This window comes from Catharus ustulatus, chromosome 4 (genome assembly GCF_009819885.2).
Source record: "Catharus ustulatus isolate bCatUst1 chromosome 4, bCatUst1.pri.v2, whole genome shotgun sequence".
NCBI classification, from domain to species: domain Eukaryota; kingdom Metazoa; phylum Chordata; class Aves; order Passeriformes; family Turdidae; genus Catharus; species Catharus ustulatus.
Window position 1 is genome coordinate 6,429,386 of NC_046224.1, and position 20,100 is coordinate 6,449,485.

At 40.8% G+C, this 20,100-nt stretch overlaps 1 protein-coding gene across 5 annotated transcripts in view; it reads right to left on the reverse strand.

Moving 5' to 3' along the window:
* Window positions 1-13,412, reverse strand: part of USP6NL (USP6 N-terminal like) — a 111,701-nt gene extending 98,289 nt beyond the window's left edge. Inside the window, exons 1-3 of one of the 5 annotated variants that reach the window (XM_033058087.1) lie at window positions 13,306-13,412; window positions 11,985-12,120; window positions 8,216-8,305 (exon numbers count right to left, since the gene is read on the reverse strand). In XM_033058087.1, coding sequence (XP_032913978.1) covers window positions 8,216-8,219 — 4 coding nt within the window. In that variant the 5' untranslated portion in view covers window positions 8,220-8,305; window positions 11,985-12,120; window positions 13,306-13,412. Of the gene's footprint in view, window positions 1-8,215; window positions 8,306-11,885; window positions 11,903-11,984; window positions 12,121-12,604; window positions 12,705-13,305 lie in introns of those variants that run through there. The other 4 variants (XM_033058088.1, XM_033058086.1, XM_033058089.1 and 1 more) reach the window with 4 other exon arrangements.
* Between the last annotated feature and the right edge of the window lie 6,688 nt (window positions 13,413-20,100).

A 20,100-nucleotide genomic window follows, 5' to 3' on the forward strand; every position in this document is an offset into this window, starting at 1 on the left:
AGTGCCCTTTTACACTAGTGATCTGTTAGATTAATGACTGCTCTGGCCAAAAGCACTGAGGTTCTACAGCGTGTTGGTATGCCTTCCATTCTGGAGACTATTATGTTACATAAAATGAAACTGAGGAAAAAAAGGAAGAGAAGAAAGAAAACAACACATCACACCAGCTTCCCAAACAGGAGAACTTGGGAGTTCTATACAACTTTGTGGTTGCTTCAGAAATTTTAAGCAGCATAGGTCCAGGTTTACCAATAGCATTGAAAAAATTCCAGTGCTATCTTGCCAATCTCCCACATACTTTTAGAAATCAAAGTATCTTAATTACAGGGGAGAGGGTCGTTGCAATTAGAGCTTAAACACGCCTTACAATTAGTCAATTGATAGGATATCACCTAAGTGCAGCTACTTTGTTACCACAAACACCTGCAACCATCTTCATAAACAGTGAAAGGATAACAGGCTGGATAGTTTATCCTAAACTTAAACAAATATGGAGCCAATAATCTCACTGACTTACTTACATAACCTCATTTCTGGCAACAACCCCAAATATTTTCCAACTGTGTTAAAAATCAAAGAAGTTGCTTCCTATCAGTAGTTGGGTAAAGTATGTCAAAATAGTTTTTCTTGAAACACAATCAATTAAACCTAAAATAACCACACATCTTTCATCTCAGGTGCATTGTTTCTTGAATATGAATAAAATAAAATGAGACTGCAGCTCAATTATTTTTCTTATCTATGATAAAGTTCTACCACTAAGCAGCAGTACTTCACTTTTCCTCCACAGTGCTGCATATTATTCAATCATTTGCATGGAGAGTGAGAATCAACATGACTCACGACAGGCAAGTCCTGTGAACACCTCATTTAACACTGCTGTTGGGAAAGTTCTTCTTTAGTCCATTTCTAATCCTTCATCCCATTCAGCTGTTTTGTGAATTCTTTGATTCAAAAGGAAATAACACTATCATTAGGGAGCTTAAAATCCTTCTGCAGTAACTACAACGCTGTTCTGCGATTACACAACGCCTTATTTAGAGAAGGGGTGCCCACCCAAACATCTGCATTTATAAATGTTGCTTTTCATCTGTACTTTAGTTGGGAATTTCTGCATCCTTCCCCCTTTGGAATGTACTTGAACACCACCCTCAACTTATCACAGGATGAATAGGATCCTAGAAATATGAATTGCTTACATAGTGGCAGATACTTGATACTCACTCCACAGAACAAGGTTACAGTGTTCTTGTGCTACTCGCTCCTTCTGTTGCAGGAGCACCAAAGACCTACGATAAAGGCGTCATTGTGCAATGGTCTTCTAAAGGAGCACAGAGAGGGGTCCAAAGACTAAGATTTAAATAAAAAACTATGTAATGGGAGAATATTATCATGCCAAAGGCATGTACTCGTGTGTATGCCAATTAGTCGTAATAATTCAGCACTCCTTACTGGCCATCAATCAAACACTGAGGCAAACAAACGTTAAAAGATGACTCTCCTTTATTTATAAACACATAAAATAATTGTAATATATCTTATGCAGGAATATAGTTTTATATTGTAAAGAGAAAGTAATTACATTAAATATATATGATGAATAAAGCATGCAATGAATGTTTAAATATACATAAATTACTCTCATAACCATCTTTCTATCATCCTTCTTGTTTTAGAGACACACACAGCTGGAGTACCATAGTAAATAATTTGTAAACAAACCAACCTTAATTTCCAGTACAAACACAGCAGAATAAATGTGAAGTGCAAATGCCTAAAAAAGACACATTTGGGGAACAGTGTGTGTATACAAAAACACTGAAACTCCAACAATATTAATGATGGTCATTTTCCTGCCACAGTTCCCTGTCAGCTCAAAACTACCAATAGTTTCCTGCCAATGTCAACTTTTTGGCTTACAAACAGAAATTACATCTATTTAAAAGTAGGTGTCATGGTCCACTAATTTATTTAGAGAAGCCCTAAGAACCTGTCAGCGAAAAGCCCAAAGGAAGATAGATTTGAAGTTCCCTTTATGGAAAAACAAATTTAAAAATAAATATAATATCTTTTTAAAATATTCAGTCAATGTATCTGAAAGGTATGTAAGGGGTTTTACAAATTTCACTTGACTACATATTAATTAAACTAAATTAAAGAGTAAGTATTATACAATAACTCTGTGTTAGCAAAGCCCTATAAAAGTGACATTACTGAACTGGTAAACACAGCTTCTGGATGTGATGAATACATTTCTGGTAACTGAAACCTCCTGCAAAGATGCAACTTCATTTCAGACTATGGAGATTGAAGACTTACTTTGTTCAAGTAAGTATGTGACAAAATAAAATTCAAAAACTGTTTATCTTCCTCTCTGACCTAAAAATAAATTTTAAGTGCAAGAGAAGCAACAACTTACCAGCCATAAATATCCTAAAAAATTACCAAAAATAAAGGAAGGATTATGAAAACACATTTTAAAATTAACTTGAAATCTGTTTAAATACAGACAAATTTCAAAAAGTTTGCATTTGTATTCTGATTTACTTAAATAACTGTACTATGAGGAGAAAAAATCCACAAGGTCTGAGAAGCTGCATTATTATGTCAATTGAATAAATAAAAATCCATCATAATAAAAGGCAAATGCTAAAACAACAAGTAAGTTTCTAGTAGCATCCCTGCATTTCCCCCATGTGAGGCATCAGTTTTGTGCAAAGTATTTGGGTTTGTATTTTATTGCTATTCATGCACTCTGTGTATTCAGAGGAGCAGTTTAATTACAGTATTGGTGAGAAACTGGGTCATCCAAGATCTGATTAGCCCTCAGGAGATGCCTCTCCTTGCTTAGCATAGAGGAAGCCCAAGATTACCACATTCCTGAACAACTTAAGCTACAGCTCCATGCACACTTCCAGCAAGGGAAAAGCAGCTTTTACCAGAATCTCAGCCAGGGATCACTGATCCCCACCCCTGCACTGCTCTCCCTGCAGGGCAGCAGCGCTGCCATGGATGCAGCTGCCTAGGCAAGAGCTTAGGGAGCCCACCCAATTCCAGTCAGCCTCATCAATGCTCCTGGAACAAGGAAAAATGCAGGAATTTGGGCAGATGAAGGACATTGAGCCATTACTGGCATGGGCAACATTTTAAAGAGGTCATGAAATTTTAAGACCCTGAGTTCAGCCTTGGCTCCTGAAGCCCAGACCTTTCTAATGAAACTTCATTCAAAACTTCCTTGTCAAGACCTCACAGGTTCCTGTAATTCATTAATTGTGATCTCTGAATCTGTATTTTGGGTCAGAAAATTATCTCCAGCCCAGTTGCTGATAGTCTCACCAGGAACAAGCTGCAATAAAAAGAAGATAGAGTGGCAAGTAGCAGTACCCCAAGAAAACATATCTGAAATGTTAAGAAAACACAGAAGAGTAACAGTGAAGTTAAGACCGAGTGACAAGCTCTCCTACTACAAGATTCCAGAGCCAAACATCTTTTTCACTATAAAAAATTAAAAGTATATTACTACTGATTCAAATCCTCATGTGTAACTACAGTTACACTGGTGAATTCCCTTGACAGCTTCAATAAAAAAAGAGGAAAAATTAAATAAATACTGATATTATCAATGAAGCAATTTTTAGGGGGTCACTAATACAGTAGTTTAGTCTTTAAGAGTCTTATGGATTTCCTTTTTCTCATAGCTGAGTTGCAGGGGGGTACTATTATTTAACTCTTAAAAACTTTTACAAACACATCACAAGTCTTCAAAGCCACTTGCATTATGGCTCTTTGTCCCTGTATCCAACAATTCTTTATTATGCAAAGCATCAGTTTTTCATAGAGAATTACTATTTCAAGTTTCAGGAAAGATAACTCAGGGGACACTAGAGCTTCTTCTCTTTTTCTCAAGTCACAGTAGTTAAAAATATTAGAAGAAAACTGTGCTGTGAAATCCCAAGAATTGTGAAAACACTAATTGTAGTTTCAAACTTTAATCTCATGACTAGGCTTTCAGAGTTCATGGTTCAAAAATAAAACAAAAACCTAGCACATAACATAACAATCTGACATCCTTTCACTATTCATTATCATATATTTTAAAAGTATTTTAGTTTACTTGTAAGCTTTCCTTCCCCAGCATACAGTTGTCTCAGAGAGTCACAACCTAGACTTTTTCCTTTCTTTCATTCAATATCAGCTCACTGCAAAGAAGTGATGACTACAAATCCTCTTCCACCAAATCATTCAGCTTTAAAATGATTTGCAACACTTTACCCACAATACATAAACTGCACAGCCACCTACACCTCGGGTAAAACAAACAAGTCTGTCTCCAGTATTTATTTTATGAACATTTTGACTTGCTCAGTACAGATTGACTCTGACACACCAGGAGGGGACACTGGGGGTGAGGGGGGAAAATAAGCCAGCCTTAACACACAAACTTTCCTTAGGACAGGGAGCTCTACAGATGCCCAGAACACTTTCCTCAGCTGCAAGCACATAGACAATAATGTTTAGGATGGTTTGGGTTGGAAGGGACCTTAAGATCATCCATTTCCAATCCTCGTGCCATGGACAGGGACACCTACCACTAGACCAGGCTGCTCCAAGCCCCATCAAACCTGGCCTAGAGGGACTCACTGCAGCAATGCATCTTGATCTGTTGTGGCTGATCTTAACATTTGTTTTAATTCCCAAGTTCATTGTTCATGAACAAGGAAATTGACAGCCAAAATTGTTTCTTTACATACACTACATGAACACAGAAGAAAAGAAAAATTATGTTTTTAGAAATCCCAAAACCACAAGGTTCCTCTATGAACATAGACTAGAAAGCCAAAGCTGTAATGAGAGGTCAAGGTATGTAACCAACCATCAAAGAGAAGCAGCCTTTAATCACACCACTGTGGGCTGGATTTGAACTGGGGAGGCACAAACTGCCCCCATCATTACCAGGCCACACCAGCCATGTGCAGAATGTAAGATTACATTGCACAGCATCTCTCAAAATGTGTTCTCTCACACAAAATGTGTTCCTACCCCAGTCGAACAAAAAGAAAACCTGAATGGATGGGAGTGAAGCACAAGGAAGCACCTGACCTTCCCAACTGCAGGCAGCATTAGGTTTTTAGTGTGTTAGAAATAAAACTAAAAGCAGAAAGACAAAGTCAGGAAAAACATATTCTGCATTATAAGCTGGCACTGCATCTTATATATTTAAGGGGGGAAAATGAAGATGTCAGCAGCTTGTTGCAATAGTGTGCAGTAATCTTAAATTTCACTGCAGCAGCTCAAATAATTTCATTGTAGTGATCTTTCCTCAAAGGAGGAAAGCACAGGAAAATCTCCAAAACTGAAGAGCAGAGTTAATAATATTAAGAATTTATCACTACACTACATATTTTCTGGCCATTAAATATCTGTAGAAAATGTAGATTGAATCAACTCTTTCTGTGATGGAACATTCTAGGCAGGTTGCATCCACCAGGATTTCTCCAAAAAGTTATTTTAAATACAAAACAAATCAATAATCAACTGCATTTAGCTACACTTGATGCTATTACAAACCCTTTAAGGATATTATTTCAGTGTTCTATACGGCATACAATGGAAAAGCATAATTTCAAATATAAATCTGTCTTACCCTTATTTATGAAAACAGGCATTTACAAAGCTATTCCACAGAAATAAAAACTTTAACTGGGAGGGGCTGCCTTAGTTTTAAAAGACTTTTTGAATTGTCCAACAACTAACCACCACCATGAGTGGTGAACTTCGTAATTCTGTCAATGCTCTTCCCTAACACGGGAAGATCCAGTGCACAGGATCCAAACCATGCACTTACACACCTGGTAACTATAAAAACAATTAAACAAAAAACTAGTTCTCTCATTCACTTTCAAAAAAAATTAACTGATCATTGGCTTAAAAATAAGCATGTGTGTGCTTCATAAGTATCAGGATATTAACAGATTTACTTCTACAAGGTATTTAAATAAAATAATAAGCTTTATGTAACAAATTTTATATGGTAAACAACAAATATTATATTGTAAAAATTACTTAAGCTAGTGAATAAAGTTGGCAGAAAATCCAAATATCCAGATATTATCTGTCTGTGAAGAAATTTAGGACGGATATTAGAAAAAGGATTTAATCATTTTAGGACTTAGATAGCATCTAACACAGCCCTTCACAAAGAGCAACAGAACTATATATTGAATCAAGTACATCACAAGCAAATAACAAGTAGGATTAAATCATGTAGCCTGCACATAACAGCATTCTGGAGTTTTTAGTGGCCTTCTGAAGGCTGAGATTACCTCATTTTAGACAGATTTTTTTTAATGACACTAGGTGATGCACAGTTTAGGAATACTACTCCTATAATTTTTATTACATCTAGCTATTCTAGGTGTCCACAGATTTTGTGAACAAGCACACATATACAGAACTATGCAAATAAATGCAGCTTCATAAGATATGATACTTACCTTATTGACTGACACATTTAGGAAAGAGGAGCATACAACTAAGGACTGTGCTTATAGTTCAAGTTTCTCTGAAGTAAACCATAAACTAAGAAATTCAACATCAACCAAATATAAAACATCTCACCTTCTCTAAACCATGAGTGGCACTTTGTGTTGTGCCCTTGAAGCCCATCACAGCACAGGTTTAAGCCCCCACTCTACCACAAGAATGCAGCATCCAGCATTGAAGACCATCACAAAAAAGTACTGCCAAAATGTTGCCTTGCATTTCAATAAGGGTCTTCATTCTTCCTAATGAACAGCTGAACCAGTCTGGAACCAGCTCAAAACCAGACCAAAATCACGCGTGTTTTGCTCTAGCACTGTCTGTATGTGCTGCACCCAAACCAACATCATCACAGCAGCATCCTGGAAGTCACACTTAACACAGCAGCTGTGAGTCAGTTATTTGTTATGTGTAAGACTGTACATAAGGCAAGGACTGCCCATGAAAAGCTCTATAAAACAAATGAAGATTCACATACAGTGTTTGACAAATCAGGATATCCCGGTCCTTGAATAACTGCCTAGGAAATTGTCCTCTGTGCAATACAGCAAATACTTTAAACATCAGAAAGTAAACAAGTGTGAACAGTAATATGAAAGAATAGAAATAAATCTATATTAAAACTAAAACAGTTCTATCTACACCAGCATAAACCCTATAGTTCAGCAATTCTTCCAGGCCTTTTTTTGGTGTAATTTTTCCTCTGCTGCATTTAGCAAGCATTTCCTTCATCATTCTTTTTTATTTCCAGATGTCAAGAGCAATCATTTTTCATTTATTTTGACAAGAAATTTAACCAACAATTTTCTTTACTCACTTCCTCCCAGAAACTCAAATGGTTTTATTTTACAAACAAAGGATATAATTATCCCATGAGATGCTTTTCCTTCAGCACGTTCAGTACAGTTGTGTTGAAGCTGAGCTACATTATAAATACAGTTCCTATGCAAACAAAGTTTTATCCTTATTTCTACATCAGGCAAGGCCAAGCAACACTGTTGACAAACGCTGCATGAAGTAGTCTCACATCTGCAAAACTTATGAGACCTTTAAATACTCAAAAGAGTTCACTATAAAGAGGTTATCTTACCCATCAGATATGACTTAAACCAAAACTTCCGGTGTCTTTCATCTGGTTTTTTTTCACCATAACAGATATTAAGTCACAGTTTTCTACGGTTCAGATCATTCCAATACATGCCAGAATTCCTTTGGGATCAACCCTCTATACTGGATTTTGAGTAATGTATTTATTTTTTCCTATAAAATGAAGTCCATTCATTTTATGCTGGATTTTTACCAGTTATTTTAATGCACTAGGCAGCCACAAATTTTGGAATTCTTAGCAAACCCAAGGCATTTTCCCCTCAGAGTTACATGTTTTATTTATACTGAATAAAACAAATATCATCTTGTTACAGAACTCAGCTTCTTGAAAATGAGACCAGACTACAGAGAAGTCTTACAGAGCACACATTGATCAAAAATTTGCAGATTAAAAATGGTATCTGCCAAATCTCAGCTTTATTTGGTTATTTTTACAGGACTGAAGTCATAACACTCTGTATGAATATTTTTGAGGATTGCCACCTCCCAAAACCTACTACAGAAGTGCAGTTCTTCTAAACTACAAACCAAGGGTTTCTTTTTTAGTGAAAGAAAGAAATCTACTTACTCATGACTGGAAACTTCTTTGTATATAATCCAAGACAGGTCTTGAAGCAAGGTATCTTGTTGGAGAAGGTTTCTCAGAGGTATACATGTCCTGTAGGAGGGAGGGAAAAAAAATACAAATAATTTTTTCAACTTCAAATCATTAGAGTATATGTTTACATATAAACAGTCTTTCCTACTCTTTTCATCCTTTTTGTTAAAAAAAAAAGGAACACAAAAGATGTGTTTGTTGTGACTGGGGAGCTTTACTGCTTTATGCTTATATTCAGCAGTTTATTGACTCAAAACCTGCACCTTCTACTAACAATCTAATTAAAAACCTGCATATGTGTACTAAAAAAAGGTACTATAAAGTATAATGTTTGTTATCTCTTGGGAGCAGTTAAAAAGTTAAAAGTACATGACTACAACATGGATATAGTAACTGAAAATGCCAAAGCAGTGTTTTCCTTCAGCAACCTCAGCTGGTAAAATGATGCAGAAAACCCACTTTTTGAAACACAAGAAATGCAATTAAGAGCACTAAACATGCACAGGTTGGCAATGACATCCAACAGTTCCTTCTCAGAAACAAAACCTGGAAAAGTTACCATTTCTAGCAACTATAAACCTACAGTTCCATCAATTCCTCACTGATTTCAAAAAAAGATACTCAAGTAGGGCAGATATGGATTCACCAACAATAAGCCTGGCCCTCCCTGAAGCCAAATATAGAGGTCTTAATCTCCAACAGTGACAGCACAGCAAGTACATTTTGAAAAATTTATTATATAATCTCCCTCCTGCTGCTAAAAGCAAGTTTATACAAGTCTGATAGAACAGTTAAATGAAAGAAACTTCACCTCACAGTTGAGACGAAAAGAAGAAATCCAACATATCTACTAAGCTATACAGTTTTCTTCTAATACCTGCACAAGTACAGACTGTCTGTAAATTAAGGAATATTATGTCATGTATTTCCTCTTTTCAAAACCAATTAGAACCTGCTGAACCTCACCACCTGTGCTAATCCAGACAGATATCTTGTGCTGACTCAGATTTCAAGTCTCAACTCTCCTGATCTCTTCATGCTCAAAAAACAAAGTAAAATGCAAAAAGACATGAGATGTAACTTTTCTTAAAACGAATTCCCATAACATTTACAGATCTACAGCACACTGCAAAGTAGTACAGGAACTACCACAGGACATCACAAGAGGGTTTCTTTATCAACTGCTAAAACAATTAAGAAAAAACAAAAAACATCAAAGCCACACACACCATGAAAAAAAGAAATCCAGCTGCCAAAAGGAAGCCTTTGGTAAAGCTCCAGACTGAAAATTACAACCAACTTTTTCACACTGAAAAAATAACACAGGGAAGAGACTCAGTAGGGAAATAAAGCAGCTGAAAAATCCACACACAAACATTCTAAGTAAGCAGAGATGAACACAAAGGCATGAGATGCTACAATCAGTGAAGAGCAGTTTGAGACCTGCAGGCCCTGTCAACTTTGCATGTCTGCTACATTAAATATTTAAGCACACACAGCCCAATCAAAAATTAAGAATGTGTTAAAACATATCATTAGAACTGCAGCCTTGTCAGCTTCCTCTTGATTACTGGTGTTAAAATTAGCAAATATAACTTCCCTGACATTTAATTATTTACTGGGCTAATAACACCTACTGTGTTAAGAACACAATGGATCAGACAGCCCTCAAACCAGGCCCAAAGCACTTCTGACCAGTTTCACACTACCTTTGGGACCAAATGCTTTTTGAATCTTACGCATCAACTGGAAGACCAGAGCGTCCCATTCAACTTTTTCCAAAGGCCTTATCTCACCTTAGTTTTGTAAATATGAACTAACAATACTTTGCCTCTGAGACATCGTGTTACACGACATTTTATTGTGTGTATGTACAGGAAAAGGCTGTTCATTAGGAAAAAACAAAACAGCAGCTCTGAAAACCACTTAAGGCTAATAATAGCTTAATTATGCACCCTCATCGCTTATAAAACCCTTGTCACGTATCACTGAGGAAATGAGACGGGGATGATACAGAAACTCTGTTCTACATAAATGTGTGAAAAGTGAATGCTCCAGTGCACCAGAGCAACCTGACCTCCAACTCCCAGCTGTAAAGTGCTACTCCTCCATTGCCTTCAGTGTCTAAATATTTTCTTTAGCTAGTGCTAGCATCTGTTTAGCAAATAATGCAGACTTCTGGTAAATTCAGTTGTTATTCTCTGTAATAACACTATGTGTGTGTTTTATATCATTTCCCTTGTAAGTAACTTTTTTTAAAAAGGAAAATTTTGTTATTTCATCTGTAATTCTGAGTACAGCAATAGCAAGCAGCATTGAAAGTCTACCAAAAAGCAGAGAGTCCCTGCTTTCTATTGCACTGCAATAGCAGCACCTTTTCCTAGGGACGTGTGTTAGAAACTAAACTGTTTTCACTTTGCTTTCTCAGCCAACCTGGTTTATTTTGACACTTGCAGGGTTCTCTCCCTGCAACCAACTACTCTCTCCCTGTACCAACTACTACAAAACAGAAAGGAGTCTATTACATGTTCAGAGTCTTTCTGAAAGACACCATCTTGGAAAAACTTTTAATTGAAAACAGTGCCTGACACTCTTTCTGCTTTTCCTTGCAATCAACAAGGCTATAATAAAAACAAATTTTAAAAAAACACCCATGCACAAATACCTTTGATCTTTGCCTTTTCCTGAAGAACTAACCCTTGTATTCCACCCCATGTTTCCTCTAGTGACACACATCTACTCACTCCTGGGAGTATCACCTTCAGTAACTGTGAAACTACCGGGACTTTAGCTGAGATTTGAAAGGAATACCTGCAGTGAGTGAAGCTCTTTGCAACTTCAAATTCACATACACTCATAATACATTCAATTCTCTGTTTCCATAGCTGGTGCCAGGTCTCTTTTTTTACCCAATACTCTGTTTCAGAATAATTAGCAGGAAGCAGATTGCAAGCAAATCACAGCATATTGTAATTCTATGCAGCATGACTCTACTCAGAGAAGAGATTTTCCTTTAAGTTGGCAATTAAAGACTCAGGTCTAACCTGTGTGTTACTGCAGTATCTGTTTAACTTCAATACTAAGGAGTTAACATTAAGAATTTATACCCCCAGTTCCCGAGGACCAGGAACCACAGGAGCAGCACACAACTGAACTGCTTAAACACACAAAGACAAAACAGGCTAAAGAGAGCCTGCCTTGCACAAATCAGTATTTTAGTGTCATTTACCATATTATTTAAGCCAAACGTTATGGCCCCTCACACAAAACAGACAGACTTCAGAAGCACTATGTTTCAGAGTTGCACAGATAGCTGGATGGCAAAACATTAAGTCTGAAATTGATGGTTTCTGTGCTGTATAATCAGAGGGCAGAGGAACAGCTGGTTAAAAGGCAGTTCCACTAAGTACTTATTTCACATTGCATCTCAGCTGAATTAACTTAAAAGTTATAATCAGAAACAACAAAAGTTAAAAAGGAGCAAAACTAAGTCACTTCAGAGCACAGTTATTAAAAAGAACACAACAAAAATGCCTAAAATAGCACCAAGCCTCGGAGCACCCCAGCTCAGTAAAATGCCCAAGACAGCACAAATGCACAATTCACAACAAAGTGAAATTGCTACTGTTTCAGAACCTACACAGAAACACTGACTGGCCACAGATGAGGAAGCACATGGAAGTACAAATGAAACACGCCAAACGACACACCCTCCTTTGTTCATAGCAGGAATATTTACACTACAAAGCGTTGAGGCAAATCGCCTTTAGTTTCAGGCACTGCTGATTGGCCGCTGCGTTTAATACACACACGCCTGGTAGAGTTGGAGTTTCGACTGTCACACAGCAGCTCTAGATTGCAGGGCACGCAGCAAGCTAGAAAACCATAGAAAACAATTATTTAATACAATTATCCTAACTGAAATGAGCCTCCAACAAGATACATTTGTTGTGAACAGGGCAGATGTGGATTTGTTTTCACTCCACGGTAATTCAGGGAAAGCTGAAAACCAGCTCCCGTCACAGCCAGCATTCAGTGCAGCTGCCTCCTCCAAGCAGCGAATGGCATAAAGAAAGTTATTCTCCAGCATATGCGGGCGAACAACTGCTACAGGAGTTTGGAGCAGTGGCTTTTAAATCACCACTTGACTCTCGTTCAGCAGGCAGTTCAGTGGCTTGGGTGGATTTCTACAGGCAGCCATCCACGCCACGGAAAGAACCTGAAACACCTGATAATAATTGGCTCTTTGCTGGCAGTCCCGGCGGAGGCTGAGGGCTGGGAGAGGGCCATGGAGAGCCAGGGCTGAGCACAGCCTGGGGGACGGCCCCGGTTCCCAGCCTGGCACTTCCCACCACATACCTGAAGCATTACAAAAAGCAGAGGGAGCAGGTACAGAGAGAGCGGCGGTGCCAGAAAGTCACATTAAAGGGTTCAGCCATCGAAATCCTCCCTATTCCCGACCAGGGCGGCACTGTCGCCTCCCACATGGCCAGGAAAGGGGGGCCTCAAGGAGGCCCCAGGTATCCGACCTACAGCCGTGACTCCCTCAAGAGCACACCCACACACAGGCCCCCAGCTCCGCTCTGACTGCGGCTCCTCACGCCGCCACACCTCGCTCCAACCTTACAATGGGACCAGGGGCATCTCCACAGGGCTTCCCCCGGGGTTCCCCCGGGTTCCCCCAGCCCGCGCGGCTCCGCCGCGTCCCGCAGCCCCCGCAGCCCCCCATGCGCCGCCCGGTTCCCAGCAGAAGAGCAGGGAACACACACACCCCTCCGCTGGGAATGGAACAGTCCGAGTACCCCAGTACCCTGCGGGAGACGGCTCCCGCCACTTCCACCTCCCGGCCCCGCGGGAGGTGCCCGCTCCCCCCGGGGGAGGATGGTAGCGCCCGCCCCCCCTCAGCCGGGAGGAACCCGCCCGCTTCAATGGAGGGTCCGGCGCGGCACCTTTACACACACACGCGTGCGCCCCCTCCCCCCGCACCCCCGCAGTGGACGGGTCCAGCTGGCCACCCCGTGCCCGCACAATGGCCGGAGCAAATGCCGGCTTGTCCCTACCTTTGCTCGGCTTCCTCCTCTTCCCGGGGCCTCCCTCCGCCGCCTTCCCCAGCGGCGCGTCCCTGCTCGCTGCCCCGGGACCGGCAGCCTCCGACCAGGAAGTGCCCCGATGTGACACCGCCGCTATGGAAACCCTCCCCGCCCCCGTCCCTCCCACAGGGCTGACCCGCCGCGCCCGCCATCTTGGGCTCGGGACGAGGCGGCTGCCCGGGGCCGCGGGCTGCGGAGGGGAGGAACGGGGGAAAACACAAAACCGGCCTGGTGCCCTCAGAAACTGCTTGGCTGTGCTGCAGGAGCTACCAGGGGCCTCAGTGTGGACACCCATTCTCCTGGGTCCAGTTCTGGAGCATGACACCAAAAACATTAAACTCCCAAACTCATTTTGTAGTATTGGGGAGTAGGCATTACCTTATTCCCAGCTGGAGTGCATAGCAGGTAACTCCAGCTACATCCACTCCATTTCCAAAACTTTTCACTCACACATTTCTAAATTGCGTATTTCTCTTCATTAATTACTGTTCTATTAGTTATTGGTTTCTTGCTTCTTGTGCTAATTAGTCCACTTTTTTTTTTTTTTTCAATTTTTCCCTGACATTTACAGTAATGTGTTTGTTAATCTCTTCTGGTTACTCCAATATGTCCTTGGAGGGCTATAAATTTCGGATCCTTGGTGTCCAGCTTTCGTTTGTTCACTGAAGCTTATCAGGGTTGGTTTAGCAAAACTGAAAGTTTTGGTTATCTAATAAGCTTGTCAAAAGAAACTTAGCAACATGCTGGCTAAAGTGGAAAATTACACTGCTTAAGACTAATACACTGCTTTTGATTAATTAAAACAATTACTTTTTAAAAAATTAATTAGGGAAGTGATATAATTTCCAACAATTTGTCCCTTTGGAAGTGATTTAAATTATTTCTTTTAAGATTATTTCCACTTACATAATTGAATATTTAGCAAGACACCACAACCAACAGTGCAGCACTGGATGGTAATGAAGCCAAGAAACTGGGATCCCTGTCCTGGGATGTGGGTATGGACCAGAGGATCAGGAAAAGAGCAGAACTCCTCAGCCTCTGGAGGCAACTCTTGTCAAGTGTGAGGAAAAGGTACTTTTGCAAGGAAGACTTTTCCGTGCACCAAGACAAGTGGAACACTTGGAAGGTACCTGGTGCCTGAGAGAATTAGCTGTGCTGGAGATAATATTTTCAGATAACAAGCAATTCCCTAATAATCCAGATAGCATCCAGTGTGTACAAAACATGTGGTCATGTGCCAAGTCATTGGGAGTGTTGGCATGGAAGGAGGGAGAAGAAGAAGTGGGCCTTCTGGTTTGGCAGACTCCAGACACATGAAAAAACTATCTCCACCCTATTATGAGCTTATATCTCATCCATGGAAAGACTGGCAGAGGACTTCTGGAATTTAAGAGAGGAAGTTAAAGAAGGCCACCAGAAACTTTTAGAGGAGTTTAAAGAGGAAATTTTCCATGCCCTACCAGTACAGACCAGAGTCTGCTATTGGGAGCAGGCATCCCCCTACTCAAAGAGAGGGGACACTCCACAAGGCAACCTGTGGTTTTACCTGCACAGAGAAGGCATGAGGGGCTGGGACAGAAAACCCACCTCTGCCCTAGCAGCACAGGTATGTGAGTTGAGAGGAGGAATGACCACCACGGGAAGTTCTTGGAAGATAAATGCCGCCTGGGAAAGCCCGTAGGCACAGTAGAAGAGGTGATGTTATGTCCAAACCTCTCCAGGCCAGGAGGGACAGAGATCACTCACGCAGCCAGCAGATCACGTACAGCTCCCCGTCCTCCATGCACAACACAGCCGTGGTGTAAGAAGATCAGGAACCTGGAAAACAAGCAGGATTTAGAAATGGAAATGGATCATAGAATGGGAGTGGAGAACCTCTCCTGTTTCTCCTGGAGTAGGGGCCATCCCAGTCCTGGGTGAGGACAGATGATGACCCCAAAGTCTCTCTGTGCTCCCCAAGGCAAGAGAGAGGCTGCCCAGATGCTTCCCACCAGCACAGTTCCCAGTCAGGCCCTTTCCTTCTGCTCTGAATTCCCTCCATGCTCCAGCCAAGGGAAGTGAAGGAAGAGAAAACATTTAATTGTTCCTTCTTCCTGCAAGAAAAGCTATTTTTGGAGTCTTTGGGACAACACAGCAGGAGAACATCATGACTTGAACATGAAGGAGCTGGGTACAACTCCAGGGCTACACCTGCAGCCACATGAGAGGAGGAGAGTCCCTGGTGCCTGTGGGGAACAGAGAGCTCCAAGGGGTACCAGGAGCTCTGACATGGCATCCCACAAGCTGGATAAGGCACCCACTTAGGGCCATGTGCCTCTGAGTAACAACTCCAGGCCCTGAAGCTGTACAAAAGGTGCAGAAGGAGGGATCAACATTACAACCAGGAGTAAATTTGCAATATGAGTAATAAATTCATCTCATTTTCATTTATTAGACACAAATCAGATAGAACTCAGCACAATTTACAGCAGATCCAGAGTGATTAAATCTTTTATCAATCTCTTCAGGGAGACCACAAGCCTTTTTTTTTTAATAGCTCAGAGTGGCCCTGCCCCTTCTTTATTCCCAAAAAAGCTGCTCCAAAACGTCAATATTTTATAAGCTTAAATGCACTCAGCTGCTATACCACCTGCTGGGTTTGCTTTTGTTTATTTTCCCAAAAATGAAAGGGGTGGGTTGCAGGTGTTATTTCCAGCCCATCCCTTGCCTGCTCGTGTCCCTGCCATTTCCAGGAGCTCTGCAGAACTGATGATTTAGGCAGAGGTTTGCCTGTACACGGGAGCATCAGCCCACATGGAGACGCTGCATTACACAGGAAGGGCTGTGTTAAAAGCAGGAGTCAGGTGGGACTTGGAGTAGGAGGGTTTATCCTTTGCTTCAATATTTCTGGCTGCCTAAAGGACTGTTTTCCTTTAGGTTGGGATTGTTCATTTTGCCCTTGTCCACAGGCTCTGCTGATTTGTTGAGGTTCAGGTTTCACCCATTCAGGCCTCTCTTCCTGTTTTTGGTGGCTCCTGCCATGGGAATCAGATTTGAATGTGTTATGTGCTTGATGCCTGATGAAAGGGGCTATTTCTGTCCCCTCTTTCTGTCAAGACAGATTTTCTTAATTCTCCTTCCTTTTTTCCCAAATTTCCTGTCTCCTCTAGCATTTTCTTGCCTTTTCCCATTCACCTCCTGTCTTATTCTGTTATTTCAATATTCTCTCATTTCCTTCTCTCTCTTCTTTCATATGTTGACTTAGCTTTCAAATTTTTTTATGAAAACTACACACAGAACAACATTTAATACACTTGCACAGTACAAACCCTTTTAAAAATAATAGTACCAAGTAGTTTTTGAGTGCCCTGAGAAGCATCACAACACTAAAAATGTGTCACTTACCTGTACATCCTATGTTTTGGAACTTCCCAGAGATCCTTTTCTACATTGAGTACACAGACAGTGCACAACTGGCTGTGCACAGCAAATGCAAAACCCAGAAAGCCTGGCTGAAGAAGATGTGTGGCTGTATCTGAACTGAAGCACAGGGTGGGCTTTAAAACACAAGTCAGGATATTTGCCTGAACTTGAGTTTTAGATTCTTGTTAACAGGATTTCATCCTGCTCCCACAGAAGAAGGTGAAGGGGTTTGGTGAAAGAGAGGGAAAGCTATAATCAAATCATACATCTTTCAAATCAAAGAAAAGTAGAACATGAAACAGAGGAAGAAAAAGAAGAGATAAGTCAGAAGATTAGGTTTTATTGGCAATGATGCACAGGAAAACAAAACATCAGCTTCATCTTCTGTGTGCCTTATTGTGATTTTTCCAGGAGAGTAGCTGAAAGATACATTTGTGTAAAGTGCAGCTCTGATGTAGAGTTACAGTAAGACAAGGAACCAGGAATCTCATGACAGTATTTATAGAGTCAGCGTTCAGAGCACAGTCACTATTAAAGTTTATTATCACTCACTCATAACCACCAGAATGTCAAAAGCAACTCAAAGTTAACAGAAACAGAATCATTTCTTAGACACCAACAAATCTAAAAGCCTCAAAGGGAGCCATTTTCATGAAGTTACAAGTGAATGAAAACGGGAGCCTGTAATAAAATGTGTCGATATTCTGCGCTGTGATAGTGTATCCTGAATAAAGGTGCAATTACTTGTCTAATGTAGCACAAAAGTTAAATCTCTATGACCTTTTCCATTTGCTGCTGAAACCAGCAGAAAGACAAATGTGAATGACTGATGGAGCAGAAATATATTCAGTTTGTTCAGGTAAAGCTCCTTGTGAAAGACCAAAATAATTTTTTTCCAGCAATGTGGTATTTAGAGTCTTTTCCCAGCTCCGCTTCATGTAGAATTTATGAAGCACAACGTGAAGTGGGGGATGCAAGTTGGGCTTTGCATTTAAACACATTCTTCTCCCTCTGCCTTGAGCCATCTGTGTTCGGTCACCCTCCTGTTCAGGGTAAAGCAGTGTGAAGGTTTCCTACGAATCCTTAACTGCAGGAATAGCTTGCCAGGGAAGTGGAAGTCCTGTCACACATATCTTTTCCCTAACTAAGCCCATATGCCAACTGTAGAGTGAAACAAGCCAGCGAGAGGGTGGGCATGCTCTCTCAAGCTGTTTCACACCCATAAGGAACAGAGTTCGTTTCCCTAGGAAGGGTCACTGCTGCATTTCCCAGGGTCAGGCTGCTCAAACACAGGGACTTGAGGTTACTCAGGTTCCTGGCTGGTGAAGAAGGTGTGTTCCCAGATCTTGCTGAGGCTGATGTTTACTCCAGGTACCCTGTTCCATCCTGTAGGGAAGCCAAGCTCCCTGCACACAGCCACCATCACTAATAAAGGCATCCCTCACCTTTGGCAAACAAAATCAGCTGTAAGGCAGGATGAAGCTTCCCAAACTTTCAGTAAATACCTCTGAAGTGTAAACGTGCTGTATCTTTCTTATGCAAGGAAGAGCTTTCTGAAAGGTGAGACACCTACTACCAAATAACAGGCTGTTTTCCTCAAAGTTTCCTTACAATCCAGTCATTTGTTATCACATCCAGAGATATTTCTCCTTTGGTAACCTCAAGATAACAAGCAGGATTCAATCTGACCACACTTCAGATCGATCAACATCACAAAAAGTGGATTTTCTTAAATACTGGGTTGAGGGGAAAGTGAATTTGTGCAAGGACACCCATACCTTGAGATATATGAGCCAATCGGCTTAAAATGTTGTTTTGCCCTGACCTGACAAGACTTGCTGTCTGGCAATGCATAATCTCTGTTAATGTACTCCCAGGAAGGTGATGGCTGTTTGAAAACCTTTCTGAACTGCAGTTTATCTTGATGGCTGGCACTAGAATAGAAACCACACAGCTCTGTGGAAGCCCTGGGACAGGCAGGAATTAATAAGAGTCCATGTTGATTCAGGAGACAAAAGGATAAGGAAAGACTCTGAATCAACTTGCTATAGGTTTTGTGTGTCGGGGATTTTAAAGTGGACACTGCCCTTGGAGACATCTATTTCACTGAATAAACCCATGAGGCTTTGTCCTGCACATCAGGACAGGATGTTTTCCTAAGAGCGTGCTGCTCTTATTCATCTCCGTCAGAGTGATTTCAAGTTGTGCATTTAAGACTCAAGTAAGCTCCTTTGCAAACACTCTTGAGAATAGGATCAAAATGGGAAGAGATTACATGTAATCTAATTATGTTAGGTTCCATTTGAAATCCTTCAGTGTAAAAATTAAAAGAATACGACACAGCTCTGCAATATGCTGTGGTTCACATGGAAGTGACATGAGCAAATGCAACTGAGGCAACATGGGAGAAATATCATTTGTTGGGTATACAGCAACATTTGCTTTAAACAATCTAAACCTCAGGACTAGAATGGTTTGGTGAACTAAAAATAAATTCTAAGAACTTTATGCCCTCTGTCATTAATGTGGCACTGGCCTTTGCCTTTTATTGTCTGGCCACAGCTTATATGGAGAAGCTGGTAATCAAGAGATCTACATCAAACAATCAACACCAAGCATGGCACTGCTCAGCAAGGTTGTGCCTGGAGCAGCACTGACCCCGAGGATTGGCACCTGCTCATGGGACAGACAGTGAATTCCTGTTGCTGGATGCTCTGTACCTTTACACCATAACATTCACCTTCTGGTAAGGGCTGTAAGAACACTGATAGTCACTAGAGATTGTTCTAAGTAATTCTTGATTTTCACAGTCTTTCAAAATCACACAAGTGAATTAAATTAACAGCTGCGGGATAAGAAGCAGTTGTTTCACTGAAATTGCACCACCTTGTGATCCATACTGAATTAGGCTTCAAATTATGTATTGAAAGTCTGATACTCACAAGTGCTCCAAATGTGCTTGGAGGGAGGACCTGGAAACCCTGAGATCTCATTCCCCTCATGCTCTGATGTACTGCAGGTGATCTTGGGGGAGGCTCAAGTGTGGAACTTCCCCTCTGTATCATCTCTAATGCTCCCAATCCATGTGTGTTCAAATTTAGAGCTGGAATATGTTTTGTTTGTCAGTTAGGTTTTGGGATGGAGGCTGTTCTTCCTAGACTTGAACTTGAGCACTACTCAACAACATGAACTGTTCTGTGAGATTTCTCAAAACTGAGATTGCAGAAAGTTCTTCAACATGTCTTGTCCAGTTCTATCTCCATTATTCTGAGTTATGTCAAAACTGAATTCAATAAACAGGTTCCTTTCTCCTCTTGAATTCAATCTATGAGCTTAAGAAGTTTCTACAAAATCCCCCTA